At 43.1% G+C, this 17,859-nt stretch overlaps 1 protein-coding gene across 6 annotated transcripts in view; it reads left to right on the top strand.

The window, feature by feature from the left end:
* Positions 1-17,859, top strand: part of COP1 (COP1 E3 ubiquitin ligase) — a 133,438-nt gene that overhangs the window by 52,802 nt on the left and 62,777 nt on the right. For all 6 annotated transcript variants that reach the window (XR_013954233.1, XM_080601948.1, XM_080601946.1 and 3 more), the window contains exons 12-14: positions 2,283-2,426; positions 11,200-11,308; positions 12,732-12,813. Coding sequence is in view for 5 of the 6 variants with exons in the window: in XM_080601948.1 (XP_080458074.1) it covers positions 2,283-2,426; positions 11,200-11,308; positions 12,732-12,813 (335 nt within the window). In the remaining variant the exon portion in view is untranslated. The remainder of the gene's footprint in view (positions 1-2,282; positions 2,427-11,199; positions 11,309-12,731; positions 12,814-17,859) is intronic.

Below are 17,859 nucleotides of genomic sequence, written 5' to 3'. Positions count from 1 at the left end.
CTTGCTTACTTTAATCCCCAGCCATAAGCACGTTCATTTTCTTTACCTTTTCCTGGGCTTGTGATTTGGCAGGCTTGTCCTGCTGTTGTGGTTTAACCCGGCTGGCAGCTAAACACCTCACAGCCGTTCGCTCACCCTCCCCCCTCCCTCTCTGGGATGGGGGAGAGAAACGGGAAAGTGAAGCCGGTGAGTTGAGATAAAGACAGTTTATTAAGACAGGAATATAATAATAACAATAATAATAATAATAGTGATAATGATAATAGTATTAATAATAATAATGTGTACGAAACAAGTGATGCACAATGCAATTGCTCACCACCCGCTGACCGATGCCCAGCCTATCCCCGAGCAGCCGGCCCCCACCCCGGCCAGCCACCCCTATATATTGTTTAGCATGACATCAGATGGTATGGAATACCCCTTTGGCCAGTTTGGGTCAGCTGTCCTGGGTCTGTCCCCTCCCAGCTCCTGCTGCACCCCCAGCCTGCTCGCTGGCAGGACAGAGCGAGAAGCCGAAAAGTCCTTGGCCTGGTGTAAACACTGCTCTGCAACAATTAAAACATCAGCATGTTATCAGCGCTCTTCTCATCCTAATCCAAAACATAGCACCCTATCAGCTACTATGAGGAAAAATTAACTCTGTCCTAACTGGAACCAGGACACCTGCCTAACTCACTTCTCCAGCAAACCCAGTCATGGTGGGACTGTCTCCTGCTGCTGCTCTGGTGGATTTTAGGCTCTGAAGTTAAAAGGCCAAATTGCAAGCTGCTTCATTGAATTATTTTATGTCATCAGACTGCGTATCAACAGTCCTCCATGGTTTAAAAATAACTTGATAACTTGATCCTTTACAAGGATTTGAAAACTCTGGCATTTGAATTTATCTTCCCTTGAAAGCATTGCAGTGCCTTCAGCTTCTCAGCTATCGTGAGGGGTGGGAAAATGTGAGCTGTTGAAGCTGTGAGGGCAGCCTAAAGAGCCCTCTCTTTTAACTGGTCTGTTGCTTTCTGACTGTAGGAAGTTACCTTAAGTACCTCAACTCAGGATTTACAAGCTGTATGAACATGAAATCTGATCAGCCAGAGCTAGGTGTTCTCTGCTGTCATTCAGAATTTGCTGTCTGGTGTGCAAATGCCATGGCTTCTTGAAAAAGATGTGATAGGGACCGGTGAGATTGAAATTTTAATTACTGAGTGGGTGAGGCCCAAAAGAGACCTGTGGAAGAAGAATGCTTAGTCAAGAGACTTGAGGAGATCTGGCACCCCATCATAGCAACCTGGGACTGAGGGCAAGTGCTACACCCAACCACTTTCTAGGAGTAGCACCAAATCTTTGATAGGTGCCTGCAGGCATCCGTCCTGCTGAACCTCAGGTACATGGGCTACGGGCAGACTCCTTCAGAATAAGGAGCTACTTCTAGAAAGCAGATGTACTACTCTGGCTACTGGATGTTTAATGGATTTCTCTCGAGCCCTTGCAAACTGTGAAAGTAGCAATGACGCAAGCTCTGTATAACCTGCTGCCTGCCTCTCTCTCAGATGTGTCATGTACAACCTCAGGCTTTTCTCATTTGCAGCTTAACTTTGTTATAAGGTGACTGCTTTTACTTGCAACTTCATTGATACCTATTACAAACTTGCCCTGCAGTTCAAGAAAGTAAGTGCCTCTGTTTCTAAGAGCAACCCTAAGTGGAAGTCATAGTGTGCATGTGTTTTACAGTATCGGCGATATACATCTTAGCCCTTTGTTGTTGCTTAGGGAATTTAGAGGGCCTTTTTCTACAACTACTGATTTACTCTGCGTTGACACTTACAGTTCACTAAGCTGCTGTATACAAGAGCTAAGGGATGGCGCAATGCAACCAAAAGAAATTAATTGGCAGTTATCCTATAGCATCTTGTTTTCAAAGACCATACAGCTGAATTTTAAGCATGTTTCCAGGGTGAGCTGTCAGCTTTGATGTTCAGGTGCTGTATAATGTAGCTGGTGTAGTTGAACTCTAAAAACTTTTAGAGCACCTGAACAAAAGTTAATTTTGTAAATCAAAATGTACGTGCGCTTCGAGGGGATTAGAAGATGGTGCCTGAGAGCAAGAACACTGGTGGACGTGTTTGCCAGACCTTTCCAAGGTGCTCTGAATGGGGTCTTTGCTAACTGCACTCTTCAGAAGGATCGTGATCATCAGCTCTGCCAAACCGAGGGTTCAGATGGTAAAACACCCAGCTGGTAAGTGCATGTCTTGTGTGGCATGGTTCTCAATCTGTGCTTTTTTTTCCTAGTATTGAGTTTGACCGGGACTGTGACTACTTTGCCATCGCTGGGGTAACAAAGAAGATTAAAGTCTATGAGTATGGTACAGTCATTCAGGATGCAGTGGATATTCACTACCCTGAGAATGAAATGACCTGTAATTCCAAAATCAGGTAGGTGTTGACTTTACATTTACACTCAAATTGCCTTTTCTATTTTTGTCTAGTGGCTGTTTTGCTTTCTTCATCCACTGCAGTAATGTTTGGAAGGGAAGGGTGGAAAGCAGGAGCTTGTAGAGAACTTGCTTTGAGTTCTGAGTGGGACAAGGTGGCAGTGGCACAAAGGATTGTTACTTGGGTATGCCAGGTTCATCCAAGGGAACAGCAGGCCCAGGTGTTCAGGCAGTAAAAGGGGCATATGGTAGTGAACTGTCTTCATGTTCCTTGTAAATGCTTTTGGATACCCACTTGGTTAAAAGCAGAGTAAAACCGGAGTAGTGGATCTGCTACAGGTAATGACTGAGATTATCTAAAGATAGCTTTTGTCCCCAGTTCTTTGTAAGAGCCACCAGTTCTTTCATGCTCTGTTCTCTTCGTTGACTGGATCCTTTCCATTGTGCCAAGAAGCTGCTAGTCCTCAAGAAACGTGCTTCATGTGCACCTTCTGCCTATGAATTTATATCTGCTTGAAGTACTGTTTGAACCTTATCATATTGAGCTTTTGGGAAGAGCCCTTGCTTGATTTTTGGCTTTATGCTCGTATCGTTATCATCAACCAGTTTTCTGATCTTTTTAGATGACTTAAGTCAAAGAAATTATAGACCATCTCAGAACTTCTATTGAAAGAATCCAACTAACGTAACTTAAAAAAAATCCTAATTCAGAAATTCAATTAAAGTTCAAAGTTAAATAATATAGGCAATCAAACCAATTCACTGCTATAATAGAAGTCTTCAGCACTCCTGAAGTCATTTGTTTTTACTCAGTACTCCACATTTTTAAAACAGTAAAGCACCTGCAAAAGTGTAAGCAACAGATTTATGTAAGTCCAGCTTCTACTAAAATAAAATGGTGTACAACAAGAATAATGTTTGCAAGTGTGCTTTATAGCATAAAAGAATAGTTTTGTAGTTGATACATTCCATAAGATAGATCAATCACGCTTGTGTTGGTTATGTTGATTATTGTATGTGTGTATATTTTATGGAGGAAATGATGTAAATGCAGCTACCTGGGGACTAGCTTTCCAGATTTGTTGTTTTGAGTGAAGGTGTTCATTATGGACTAGGCAGCATACAAATGCAATAGGCTCTCTCCCTGTGCACCTGTGTGTTTGTATACTGTTTGTTTATTTAAATGCACCCTTTTGCTTAGAATGAGCCTTTTCTAATCAACTACTGGATTTCTTCATTCTTACCTGCTCTCTTTTCACGATGTTGGTATTTATGCCAGTCTCTTTGAACTGTCATTTCCCACTCTGACTTATTGCCTGTAAGGAGATGGACATAAACAGTATGAGAGGAACTTGTATTGATAAGCCATACTGCTGATGGAGCTTGTGTTTTGCTGGACTTGTGAAACACTCCACTTTTTTTGAGCAAATATAGTCAGAGTTCATGCTGTTCAGCTTCATTCTTCTGAAGAGAAGAGCAGAATAATAGAACAATGTAGCAGTCGATTAATACCTCTGGCCTTAATTAGAAAGGGAAAATAATGTGAACTTCGTATTTCCATCCGAGTCTACTTCCGAACTTGCTGCTTCGCATTTGATAGGAATCTGCCCTGACAGCCCTGCCAGGCGTTAGGTAATTGTTTGTTCTGCCTTCCCCAGCAGCGGCTGGTGCGCAGAGCTGCATCACCACATCCAGTGGTGTTACTCCTGTCAGCTTTGCACTCCAGACAAGACACTGCTTGCGTTCAACGCTTCTTCTTTCTCAATTTTCTCTTTCTCAAATTTCATGCATATATACATATAAATATATATATGATGCCACATGTATTGTCCTCTGACAGTCTGCCTCAGCGGAGGTGGACAAGGTCCTCCTCGTTTCCTTGCTCTAGTTTCTCTCATTCCTCCCAGGAAATGCTTTTTTTTTTTCCATTGGCACCTTCACATTATATCAACCTTCCTTCTGCATGTGGGTGCTTTTGGTTTTGACAAATAAAGTGAGGCTGTCACTCAAATGCATCCTTGCTATATCCATTAGCTGTGCTGCCAGTCACTGGTCCTGTGGCTCGCTGTCACAGTGTAAAACAGTGTAATAATTTGCTATTCTGAGGTGGTGTAGCTTGAGGGAAAAGTTATATAGGAAGACAGTAATTGTGTTAGAGAATATTGCACTATGCTGAAAATGTACCTGGGTTGTAGTAAAAACTGAGCAAGTGGAGCCTGCTTGTAGAAAGCCTTGGCTTAAAGCTGTTTGATCTTAATTTGGGTGGAGGTACAGGATCTTCCAAAGGCTTATTCTGACTACTTGCTAATGTCTGTCCTGATGCCAGGGACAGGTGTATTTTTGCAGTGTTACATGGGTGGTACATCTCCTGCCTGCTATCTCTTGCGGATTCTGCTAAAGATCTCGGTTGGACTTTTGGGGCCCCAGCATGCTGCCATATAAAAACCCATTTTTCATAGGATTGCCTTGTGGAAAGCTGTGTGTTTTGGCTCTTTTTAGGAGGACATTTAAAAAAACAAATAAAATGAGCTTGCTCAAGACAGTGTTAGCCACCAGTGTGGTGCTTTATAGGCAGCCGAGGATGCTCAGCCTGTCCCAGGCACGTCCTGCTCTGGTGGGACCAAGCTGTGGCAGAGACGTGGGGACAGTGCACATCTGGGATCTGGTGACATGCTCTATCATAGCTGGCACGTGACACTGGCACGGCTTGTAGGGTCCCTTCCCTCTCTGCAGGTGGCTTTGCTTTCCAGACAGGCGTCAGGGGAAGCTCACCCTGCGTGGATCCCGGTTAACCTCCTCTGAGGCGGTGATGCTGGAGCACAAAGCGCTAGCGCTTATGTCGGTGACTCTGCTTTTTGAGGGAGCAGCGGTGCTGACGGGTGTCCGTGAGAGCACTGGAGGGCTGGGAGCGAGCCTGCTGTCCTGACGCAGCTGTGGGGAAGCCCATGCCTGGCCACTGCTGGCACCACGCAGCACGGAGCCTGCTGCAGGCTCTGGTTTTGCACGGGCGGTGCTGGGCTGCAGGCTTGCCTGGAGCTGTATCCGAGCCTTTCTTCCCCTTTTCCAGCCCCCTCTCTACACCCACCAGCTTCTTAAATGCCTTCCTTTTTCATCATCTGCTGAGCTTTCTGATCTTTATTTTTAAGAACGGGGAGGAAGTTGGTGTGTCAGTGTTCTGGTAAATGCGCGCCGCGTCCCCCGGGGATGACAGAGGCAGAAGCTTCCAGGAAAAACACAAGCTGTCACACAAATCCTCATAAAAATCCCATTTACAGATTCATAGCTTCGGCACAAGAAGCAAATCCTGGCATTGTGTAGGAGCTATAAACAGCACCCTGTGAGCTAATTGTGATTTGCGGTGTCCCTGGCTGTGGCAGGCGATAATCTGCAGCTCCCCCCAGAGCAGGGGGTGGTAGGAGAAAAGAGGGACAGGGTGAACAGCGAGCGGCTGCTCTCCTGGGATTTATTCAAGAAGCAGAATTGTTGCTTTGCCATAGGTTGCAGGAGGGAAGAAAAAAAACAAAACAGGAAAGCTAGTGTTCAGGTAAAAGAAATAAGCTTTAGGCCTTGTTAATCCACAATAGGTGATGTGCAAGTGCGGTTAGGTAAACACGCCTTTGAAATAAGTGTTTAATATTCTGCATGCTCACTGCTGTGTGTGTTTGCAGCACCTGTACTTCAGTGATAGATGTTACCACAAACCTCCCAAATCAGCTGCATCTGTTTAGTCGACTGCAGTAAAAGCAAAGCATCAGAAGGTCTCTTTTTTAGCAGGCTGCTAGTATTTTATTGTTCTTGTTTTTTGGTGTCAGTAAATCAAATGTGTGATTGCTCTAGCCTAATAGCAGTTCATGGGCACATTGCTGTCAGTTTTTAAAATGTCACTCGCTTCCCAACATTAAGTTTTAAATTAGTCAAAAACTCAGCATGACGCTTTTCAGCTTGGTCTGCTGTTTGGAGAGGTATGAACTCTTTATGCTGAAAAACTTCACAAATAGTTGTTGGACATCTGAATTTCCACTGCAGAAAACATAACACTAAACAGGCTATAAAAAATCTGCTCTCAACTTCTATTAATTCCAGCTTCCAGAGTAGCTGCCTCATTTTGGAGTGAAATGAAGTAGGCTTTCTGTAGAACTATTTCTCTTAACCCTACAAAAGGCTTTCTTTGGATTGATTATGAAAAAAAAGTGTCTTTAAACACTTGTTGTGATGGTGTAATTCTGTACGTCTCTGAAGTACTTGGTTAGCATTGTTACGTGGATGGATCATTCCCTTAAAAGCATTTCTGTTATAAAATGACTGGGCATCAGTTGACTCATGGTAATAGACTGGATCCCAAGCCTTTGGCACCCAGAAGCATGTCAGACCACAGCAGTTTGTGCCTTATTAAAAGCTTTAACTCTGTTTAGGTCACTTGCCAGAGGGGCTGTTGACACCTGCTAACTTGATCCTGGATTTGAGACCTTTCAGCCATAAAAGCACTGGTTCATGGAAGGAACAGCAGCACGACTGACAGCACTAACTGAGCCAGCCCCCTCGTGTCACTGAACCAGATGAACAGAAATCTTCCTGGGGTCAGGATTGCCGTGTGTCCAGATCCGATGATGAGGTTAGGAGAATGAAAGCTAATCACCCACTGCTGAAACAGTGAGACCTGCTCGTAGTGTTTTCCCCAGCTAATCTCCTAGGAAAGAAAGCTGTCATAAATTAGAGCAAGGTAGATGGCTGGGGTGCAGCTGTTGCACTGTTTCTGGATTAAAGAACAAAGCAAAAACTGAAAAGGATGGTTACTAGTGTTTAAAATAAAAGCTGACCTTGCACAATCCCTTTTTATTATGCAACAACCCCTTTTTATTACGCATTGTCTCAACCTTAGGTAACTATCCCTTGTATCATACCTCATGGCATCCATATTTCATTTTTTAACCCTGTATGTGGCTGCAGGCCATCCAAAGGTTGTGTGCAAGAGGTTTTTTTACGTGTTCTGGGGTTTTGGTGCTTAACTCATCTGAGGACTGAGGAAGCTGCATTTTTGGTACATCTCCCTTCACCTTTTCCTTTCCCTGTCTCCATCCTGCTCACCTATACACTTTTGAGTTTTATCCAGTTTGTTACCCCTGACAACATCTTACTAGAACCCAAAAAGGTAAAGGCTTTGCAAGTTTCACCAAAATCCCCTGCGTTGGGCATGGAAGTGAGATCTGTGCCCCCCACAGAAGGGAACGCTGCAATACCATCCAGCCCCTCTGTACATCCCAGAGAAGCCCCATTAAAGAGAAGCACTGCAATGTCCCAACCACAGGCCAGCTGTTTTTTTATCCAGCTCTGTACCATCACAGATGCCAGAGAATACGACCACGGGGCAGTCAGGGTAGGTGTGTGCAGAACAGCTTGTTCGTTATTTTAATAGGGTGAATGATTAGGTAAAAAGTGTCCTTTACCTGGAGAGGGAGCCCCCCTCTGTCCGATCCAACCCTGAATTGTGCTCTACAAAAAGTTACTTTTGAGGCTTTAATTATAAAGAAGCTCAAGTACTGCAGTGTCAGGGAGAGCATTACTAACTTCAGACTTTGCAGAGAGTCAGGTGATGAGGGGAGAATTAAAGCAGAGAGGTAGAACAGGATTGGTTTTGTCTTATTATGATCCTTTAATCATATTCCTTAAAAATGAAAGATTTATGGTGTGTGTGACTTAAAAGGTGTTAATTGAACCACTTAGTCGCTGCAAATCCCCAAACATTTTTCACCTGTCAGTTCCCGTTTTCCCTGTCTCACTCTACCTACAAATGCTTTCCAAGTGAGCATTAACCCCTTGTTAACACCACCAGGCTTAGATGGTGCAGAACGCACAGCTTGGTCTTGCTGCACTATATCTAATAAATGTGCTTTTGGGCACAGAAAGCCTTCATTTTTCTCCATCGGTATCGATTGATCTGATAACGTATTACTTCTACCTATAAACCTGACATTACTTACATCCTTAGATCTAGCATGTCTCAAACAGCACAGTTACACTGTAGGGTTTTTTTACACACTTAGTAGTTCTGAATTTTCATCATTAGGGCTGACTTTTTGTTTTGCAAGATCCGGTGATACTATTACCCTCTGCGTAGTTTATTTTGCATTTCCTAGCTCTCTTTTGCAGGTCAGATGGGGCTCTCGTGCTCCCCTAGCACAGCTCCCCTAACCAGCCAGGCCTCAGCACATCTGCCCTTCTCTCAGCCTGCTGGTGCTGCCTGCCTGACGTGCTCTCACTGCTGTCTGGACAGAGGAGTGCATTTTCTGGGATTTGGCCCTGTGCTGTATTCTTTCTGCTTGTCTATGGCTGAACTTGGGTATTTCTTTTTTCAGCTGTCTCCTTGAAGCCCTGACTTGAGTGGAGGTGAGGTGGCAGGGGAACAGGTTTAAGCAGATAAATGTCTGGTGCATTGTCTACCCCCTGCTATTACTTGGAGGCTGCTCCCAGCCCAGGGCCTTGTGCTGTAGCTGTAGGGCTCTGAACCACTTCTCCTTCCATCAGTGGTCAGCTGTCCCACCTGGGATGGAGGCTGCAGATGTCAGATATGGTTATCTCTGGACTGCTGCAGCCTTCATCTCCCAGTCCTGGCGAGCAGTGCCTGCCACCTGCACCTGTCCTCAGGGAGCCCCTTGAGCCTCTGAGCGAGGCTTCCAGTAAATCGCAGACTCAAGACCTGCTTTTCTGTAGGCACCTAAGGGTAGTAGCATCAACATAATGATAGGTTCCTAGTGATAACTCTGGGGACAACCTTGAGCTTGCAAGGTGAGATGACACTAACACTTTCTAATTAATGACTTATTCTGGAAGATGTGAAACCAGGAAAAGCACTGCCTAAACTGTATCACCTCAGCTCTCTTCAGCTGGTGGTACAAGGTAAAGATTTGTATTGGGAAAGTAAAACTTTCAAACTTTTGAAAGCAAAGCTTTAAAAGCAATAGAGGCTGTTAGGAAAAACAGTAGAGGCTGTTAGGAGAAAGCAGTGTGCAAGAGTGTGAGCTATGGGGAGGTGTGGGCACAGAGAGAAGTGTGGCTGTGTTCCATAAAGGAAGCTCCCAGGGATGCACTGGGGAAGGAAGGTCCTGAAAGCATTTTCCAAGCATCACACAGTGGTGCGAGAAATCCGTAGAAAAATGGGACTGTCGGATGCCTTGGTTTTGTGTTTTAAGTTGGAGTAACTTTTACAGACAGAGCGTCTCAGAGCTGGAAGTCTTTTGGATTACTCGGTGAAGTTTCCTGTTGATACAAACACCAACAGCGTGTTATTTTTTTCACATCTCTCTTCAAATATCTCTCTTCAAATTTCTCTTAGAAACCAGTTGTGTTTCTTGCCTCCCATTACTTGGCTGCTCCAGAACATCAAAGACACTTGTTTGTGCCACAGCAATGTAGCGATCAGCTGTGACTGCGGTTGGTATTCATAGTCCCCCTGTAGTTATAAAGTTATAAGCTAGAGCGTGGTTAGGAATAGGACACCAGAGCTGCTTGTAGTTATTCAGCTAATCAAAGAACAATAGTGTTTATATTTTTAAACTGCCTTAACAAAGGAAAAGGACTTTCCCCTCTGCAAGTGCCTGATTCCTAAGGAAAACAGGATGCAAGTGTTTAGTGGAACCAAGAATCTGCCAAGGTGAAAATGCGCCTTAGCGATTCCATGTATCTACATCGCACTTCAAAGCGTGGCTGCGCTAATCGAAGGATTACTAAAAAGTTACAGGAACGTGGACTTCTAGCTTTATTGTTGGTTAAAACTTGGCCTTAAGGCTGCCATAATCTAGTTAACTGTGTCAGAGCTGTTTGATGACCTGCGCGAATTGGCTCTGTCAGTTCAGTTTCTGCTACATGCATCACAGTTGATACCAACTGGCGTGCTTTTGTGCCAGATGGTCCAAAAATTGGTGAACAAGTATTACAAATTTGCTTACCTCTGTCACATTTTCAGGAGGCAGAGTGGAGGCATAGTGCCAGAACAGTATGAATGTGACTTGGCAGTATTGTTGCGCTTGTTTTGTCTGCTAGCAGTTAGAGTTTGTCAGTGGAATTATCACTTAGTTTTACATAGCCACTTAATTCAGTTTAAAATATAAGCCATGCAATATCCTTCCTGGTAAGAAACATCTCCTAAACTGCTGTTTCTTTCTGGATTGGAAGGGGGCTTCCCCTCGTGTGCAGATAGCTGGAAGTACTTTGTCAGAAGTCACGGGCTTTCATTGTCCGTGTAGGTATGTGTTCACTGTTGTGTGTTGTAGGGAGAGGGGTTGGTTTGTCCTCCATGCAGCTGTATGTTTTGCATATATAGCTTCTGTTAGGCAAGTAGTTATCTTTGTGGTAATAATAAAAGTAGTAGCTCTTGGCAAGAGACTAAGTCATCAAACCCTGAGCTCTCTGTGAGAGTTTTTGTGGAATTCAAGCAGCAGAACAATAGCAGTATTAGAGATAGATGTATCTTAAGAAAAAATAAAACAAAACCAACCAAATCCTAGTATTTCGTATTGGAGCAAGTGACATCACTCAAGCAAGTAAAGCTTTTCTTTTAGCTCATGGCGGAAGGTTTGCTATGTTTCCGATGGGTTTTGGTTTTGGCACTTCTCAAATGTTTCGGTGAGGTGACTGACCAGATCATAGAATCATCTAAGCTGGAAAAGACCTTCAAGATCATCCCTTGTTGCGTGTTGTGCAGAGACTGACATATTGCAAGCATGATTTGTGTTGTAAGGTATGATTTAAGGTAAGACTGACTGTGTCTCTTTTTTTAGCTGTATCAGCTGGAGTAGTTACCACAAGAACCTGCTAGCCAGCAGCGACTATGAAGGCACCGTCATCCTGTGGGATGGGTTCACAGGACAAAGATCCAAGGTCTACCAGGTAATGTACAGCCAGTGAGCAACACTTTTCTGTGCTATAGACCATGTCAGGGGAGCAGTGTTAGGGCTGAGATGCAGCTTTTTGTTCAGCAGTAGGCTTATAAGCTTCACAAGGCAAAATAGATTCTGTTTCTGTTTGGCAAATAGCTCATCCATACAGCTTTATGGAGCTGTAGTCCTCTAAGGGAGTCACCTATATCTTCTTGTTACAGGCATGAGGCAGTTGATGTTTTTTTGCTGCTGCTCCTAGGTAGGGTATCTGTACAGGGAGAAATGAGTTTCTTGAACTTTTGTCTTGCCTTTCTTTAGAAACCTCTTTTTCTCTCTCCATACCTGTTCCATCTCTGTCTTTGTCAAAAGCCTTTTGTAAAATCCTGCAGTGATTTGCTGTTGCAGGTGCTTGTAAAGCAGAAGAGCAAGATGCAGGTGTAACTGGTAAGTCTGGCAGAAGGGACCAGTAGGCAGAAGACTTCCTGATACAGTTCTGCGCTCAGCAGAGCAGTGTGCACACAAGTGGACTGAGCTCAGCAGTGAGACCTGTTTAATGAGAACTTTCTGGCATTTTGTCTTTTCATGTGGTTTGAACCCTGTTTTCTGTTTTAATGGCATCTGAGAGCCTTGTGATCAGACCAAGGAGGCTGCTGGAAGAAAAGACAGCCCATTCAGGGAGAGATTGGAAGTGCTGCAGGGTCTCCTGTAGGTAGAATACTGCATTGAAACTGGTCAGTGGCAATGAACTGCAGGCTAGCCTTTAGTTCTCCTTTCTTGACAGTTCAATTAAGTTTTAATTCCTACTTAAGGCTTTGTTTACTTTTTCATTGTGTTTTAGCCATCCATAATGCTTGTTTTCATTAATCCTCTGCGTATCTCAATTAAAAACAAATTATACTGGACAAAATCTTGTCTGTTTTCCTCACAAATGCATTTTGCATTTCTTTAAGACTGAATAATGAGACTAGATAGAACCAGCTGTTGCTTGTGTTAAAACAAACTAATTTTGCTTCCTATCAGATCACTGGAATTTTTGTATTTGGATTTGCATAGTTAAAGGCATACGCAGTGACATCTGCTTCACATGTATTAGAAATCCTTTAGTGACTTTGTCCTGGTGAGCTTTTCGTGTTACTGTCTTGCTGGCCTGTACGAAGGCTTATTCAATGCAGTGGTTTGCTTCCACGTGGGATATGCCAGCATAGCAAGTACAGCTCTTCTGTGTTTTGGGGATGTCTGTCATGGTATGTCTAGCATGCCATACAAATGTTGGTCTGTCTCGGAGAAAAGGCTTTTCTTGAGAAACTGCTAAATATACTAAAGTTTTCTGGCCAGAAATCTCCTGACGATTTATACCAAACGTGCATTTTTCTTTTACTATTTTATCAGATTACAACTCACTACCTTGCAATATTTCTTTTTTCTCTAAATAGGAACATGAGAAAAGGTGCTGGAGCGTTGACTTTAACTTGATGGACCCAAAACTATTGGCTTCAGGCTCTGATGATGCAAAAGGTATTTTTCTCCTATCTCTGTGCAGAAGGTTTATGCTTTGTGTATTCCCTTTGAGGAATAAAAATGTGATATTTCAAGTAGCTGATTCCTCAGCTGCCTTTAGTATTGTAGTTGATGTGGTAACGTGTCAAAGTATTCCCCAACTGTTCAGAACTTAGAGAAAGGGAGGCTTTGTTTGGATTAAGATTTCTTGGTGTGATGTTCACAATTTTCAGGTTGTATGCTCTCTAGCATTTTCCAAATCACTAAACAAAGCAAAATGTGTTTTAACATTAGTTAAGCTTGTTGAGTTAAAGCCTTGGGGCCTTTCAAAAGAGCAGTGTGTATTTGTATTTCAAAAAATCAGTTTTCAGTGAAAAATCAGAAGTTAATCAGCAGAAGTTGTATTTTTACCTGTAGTTTTCAATGTTAAAGGTTGTGCACGATAGGAAGCCTCTTGCTTTCACGATGTGTGGGGTGTTTCTCAGAGTTTAATGGAGCTGGGCTGTGGACTGAATGGGAGTGCTGGGACCGGCTCCCAACTTCTGTGCTCCAGGGCCCATTTGTCAAAGGGCTTTTGGAGAGCCTTTAAGGCAGCCCTTTCCCAACATACTGGTAGGAAAATCTTCCTTTCCAAAGAAGCTGTTAGGAAACTAATAAAGACAGCACTGAAGAATATGTAATGTTCTTCATCTCTAATGAACAAGATTTTATCTGTAATGTGTTTACGAGATCAAATTTAGTTATTGAGCAGCAAGAGCTGTAGAGTCCCTTTCATAGTCCTTGGGGATGAGCTCTCCTAGGTGGGCTAATACAGCTCTGGACAGAGCTGTTCATGGTCTGCTTTGAAATGATAAATTTTATATAACCATTAAACCTTGAAAACCTTTCCTGTGCAGAATGCTTTTAAATTCTGTTTCAAAAGAAAACTGCATTAGTATTCTTCAAATACATTTGACATTCTTCATGTCATTGGTAATTTCATTTACAATGTTGCTTTAATGATTATTTTATATTTAAGGTGCTTTTTAGATGTTTTTGATACACTTGCCTCCTGGTTGAAGTGGAGAGTTTTCTCTGTGCTTAAATGCAGTGAGTGAACATTCACCTTGTGAATTATCAGCCTTTCCATCAGTTTCCTGCCCCCCCATGCTATGCATTTGAAAAAGCTTATCTTCCAGGTAGACACACACTTATTAGCATGTTAACAAGTTGTCCCGCAAAGCCAGCTACAAGCAGAGCTCTTGTCTCCAGTTTAACAGTTCACTTTTTCAGTAATAGTTTCTAAAAGTGTAGCATTTACTTGGAAATGACTGAAGTAACATTTGCAAATCGACATAACTCACATTTCAATCCATGAAGGTCTTTTGAAGGTACACCGGGGTTTTGGTGAGTAGAATTGGCCTAGAACATTTTATCCTTTCCTTCTACCGTGGTTTGCCTGTGATTTGCATACATAATAAGCACACTGGAGATGAATGGAGTTCTGTGAGTGTTTGAAATAAGCACAGCTTTTAAGTCTTTAAGGTACAGAGCAATAGCAGCAAACACCCAAATCAAACTAAATCAAACTGACTCTGGAGTCCAACTTCCATCTCAGTCATCACGCTGAAAGAGTTAGGTGCTACTTCTTCCTCACGTTTATAAGTTGTCTTAACTTTTACGTCTGCTTAACTTTATATTTTTCTTTTTGCTTACCTTAATGAGTGCTTAATTTTGTTCTGGCCAGCTCTGAATATACATTAAGGATGTGTTTGGCCAGGTACAGTGTCTGGTGGGAAATATAAGAGCTGTGTACCCTTCCTGTTCTTTCACTTCTCTGCTTGTATGAAGCTGCACTGGGCTTTCTAACAAGAAATTTCAATGTTGATAGATATTGGTGTGACCAGAGCAATTGGAGCTTATCTCTCCACGCTTCCCTGGAAAGCATGGGCATAAAATTTTCTTGTCAAGTGATCAGGACAAGCCAGCAAAAAAGTGACAGCCTTGCCAGTTCTTCCTGCATGCCTGTGTATCTGCCTGTCTCTTCTCAGTCTTTTCAAGTTAGAGGCTAATTTTTAAAGCACTCAGTGTGCTCAGTAGGCATGTATTGGGAAAGGAGCTTTTAGATTAATAATCCTATCATCAGGGCTTCAGAACAGTCTCTGCCAGGGCTCATACACAGCAAAGGGGGTGCTAATGAATGGAGTGTCACGAGGGATAAAATGCTTCTGATATAGTTGGAAACAACATCCTTGGGTCTTCTTGGGTCTTGCATCATGCTCATTAGTTGAAGATAATTCTGGATGTTTATTTGTTAAAGATCTTTGTACTTTAATAGCAGATAATGGGAGCATAGAAGCATTATTGTATTTGAAATAACTGCGTGCATGAAAACCTCACTTTTATCTATGGTTGTCAGCCCCTTCCCTTTTAAAGGGGCAAAGGTGGTTGAGTATGTCCCTGGAGATCCAAAGCGTATGCCCACCTGACAGCAGTGAGCAAAATTAAAATGTTTACTTGTGCTATGAGCAGTCTGGGGAAAGTGCGTGGTCTTACTTTCAGTTCCTTTATGTAACTGGTAATGGCAGGAGCTATGATTTCTCCCATAAGGAGGAAAGGGTGAAGTTGTGCTATTTCAGCAGAGAAGGCTTAGTTCTATGAAGGCATACAATCAGTATCAAAGGGCTGGGGTAGTGCTGGAGCTAGTGCAGGCTTGCAGCTGTTTCTTAATCCGGTGTTGCTCTCTATTCCAGACCAGGAATGCAGCTTGATGGCCAGGGTGAAGTTAGGACACGAGATAGTGAGAGCAAGATGTTACCTAATGCCTTGTGGGTAGACTTTCAATCTCCCCTGGGGCAGTGACCAATTCTGGAGCCATCAAGCACCTATTCCCTCTTCTGATGTCTTTGAAGCTCTCTGAAACATATGGAAATGCAGGCAACATTGAGAAACTGAAGGAAGAGTCTTGGTTTTATGTTGCTTGTTAGCTGTGGTCCCTTCACTCTTACCAGGGCAAAATGGAGAGGTGGAGAACAGGAGCACCCGAGGGCTCAGAGCCGCAGTGAGAGGTTACTTTTTCTTGACTCGTGGCAAGGAGGAATGCAGGTGTCTATTGCGTTGCAAAAAGGAGAATGCTATTTCAGTGCAGCCTTGGTAAATGAGACCACAGGTGCCAGTCCTGCAGCTATTTTTCACATTACCCATGAATACAGTCGCTGAGCTGGCTTCGTGAAAGAGTGCAACATTGCTGAGAGCTGCATGTCAGGGTCTGCTCCCCAGCTTTGAGGACGTTCAGGGGTTTGGTGCTTCATTTTCAAAGATAGTTAGCTCCTTCAGCTTCTGCTGCTTAAACTGCTCTTAAAATATCGGGCTGAACTTTCTGTTAGTTTCCTGGCTAATAGCAGTTCAATAATTTCCTGGAGATTTGAGGGTCGTTGTATTCAACAGGGAGTGCCTCAAAAGGTCAAGATGATGCTGATAGTTGAAATGGCAACCAAGATACCTGACTGTCTTCTGCTTTGTGTGGATAAGGAGGGATGCTGTGAAGTCATTGCCTGCTAACAGTCCTGAGTTTACACCGTGCTCCTGCCCTTCCCATCAGTGTGCCAGCTGGGTACATCGACCCCTTCGGCTATTGCAGTGCAGGCTTCCACCTCTCTGTCGGTGTTGGGGTGCAGAACTGAGCTATGGAAGATCAATTTATAAACTGACGTGTTTGGTATAAAGCGCCAACCCCAAAAAAAAGAATATTGAAAAGATAGACGATTTTTAAAGCGGGGGGGGGGGAGGTTTTTTTTTAAGAGGCATCATCTTATTTTTTTGGTGAGGGGAGGACACTTGGCCACAGAGGTGTATCTGTCAGTAACAGCAATACTAGGAGACATACAAATACTAGGAGACATACACTCTGGGAACGTGCGTTTTAGAAATAGTCGGTCTCAGATGGTTGTTTGCCTCATCTACACAATTCTAAGTGTTAAAGACATCTGTGTGTTGTATAATTACTGCCTCGACCTCAGCGAAAATTGCTAAAAGCTACAGCAAATAAACTCTACCCTTATGAATTATGCTTTATTAACCTGTCAGTTCTTTTTGAAAAAATAATGGACAGTTCCAGGTAAAACTTGACAAGTTTCATTATGCGTTGTTAGATGTCGCATATATCCTTTTTTATGGCACTGACTAAGATATAATTGGAGCTTAGCGTATCCCACAGCAGTTAGATCACAGAAATTGCTGCAGACTCTAATCTGTGTCTGTCAGTGGTAACGAATATTATGATGGCTTTGAACACACAGGTCGTCTCTTCACCAGGGTAAATGGCTGAGCTTATGACCTGAAGACTTGAACCAAAAAATGAGCCCAGTTGCAGCTTAGCCCTCAATTAGCTTCTGCCACAAAACTGAGACCGAATGGCTATTTGTTTAGTAGAGGAGAGGTGGTGTCAAGATGAGACTTGGCCATTTTGGACAGAGCTTTAAATATCTAAGTAGTTGGAAGGCTCCAAGGCAAGTGTGTGTTTTCAGTCCTAGGTTTGGGCAGAACATTGCTCTGAACGGTGAGAACGTTTAACCTCCCTGCACACCTCAGGTTTAGGCAGTGTTGTCTGCCAGCACCCTCCTCCTCTAATCACAACCTTATTTGCTCCCTATACCGTCACTTTCATAAACGTGATTTCCTCTACTGCCACTGCAACTTAGACTGGACATCTCTTGGTAGCTGTTCATTAAAGCAAAATACTAAAATTGTACTACTGTGCCAAATTATCTTTTTCCTGGCTCTGTGCTTCTCTGCTGCGCCCCCAGCACAAAACACACTGGGGAGGTATATCATCCAGTCTCGCTTAGGAGAAGAGATCATCTTAAGCCATGCTTGCAAGGCTGTTTGTTTCATTTAGAAACGTAGCTAGAGGTGTATTATAGCTCAGGTAAATAAGGATGGATTTATTTCTGAAAATTCAACAACAGGGTAGGGGGCTGTTTTCATTGAATTTTATGTAATAGTTATATGCAAATACAGCATGCATCAGTGTTTGTGTTTCTGGTATCTGTGTGCAGCTTGATAATGGTTCCAGGCAGCTGTCAG

The sequence above is a fragment of the Anser brachyrhynchus genome (genome assembly GCF_964034855.1).
Source record: "Anser brachyrhynchus genome assembly, chromosome: 8".
NCBI classification, from domain to species: Eukaryota; Metazoa; Chordata; class Aves; order Anseriformes; family Anatidae; genus Anser; species Anser brachyrhynchus.
This window is presented reverse-complemented; position numbering and strand designations above follow the sequence as displayed.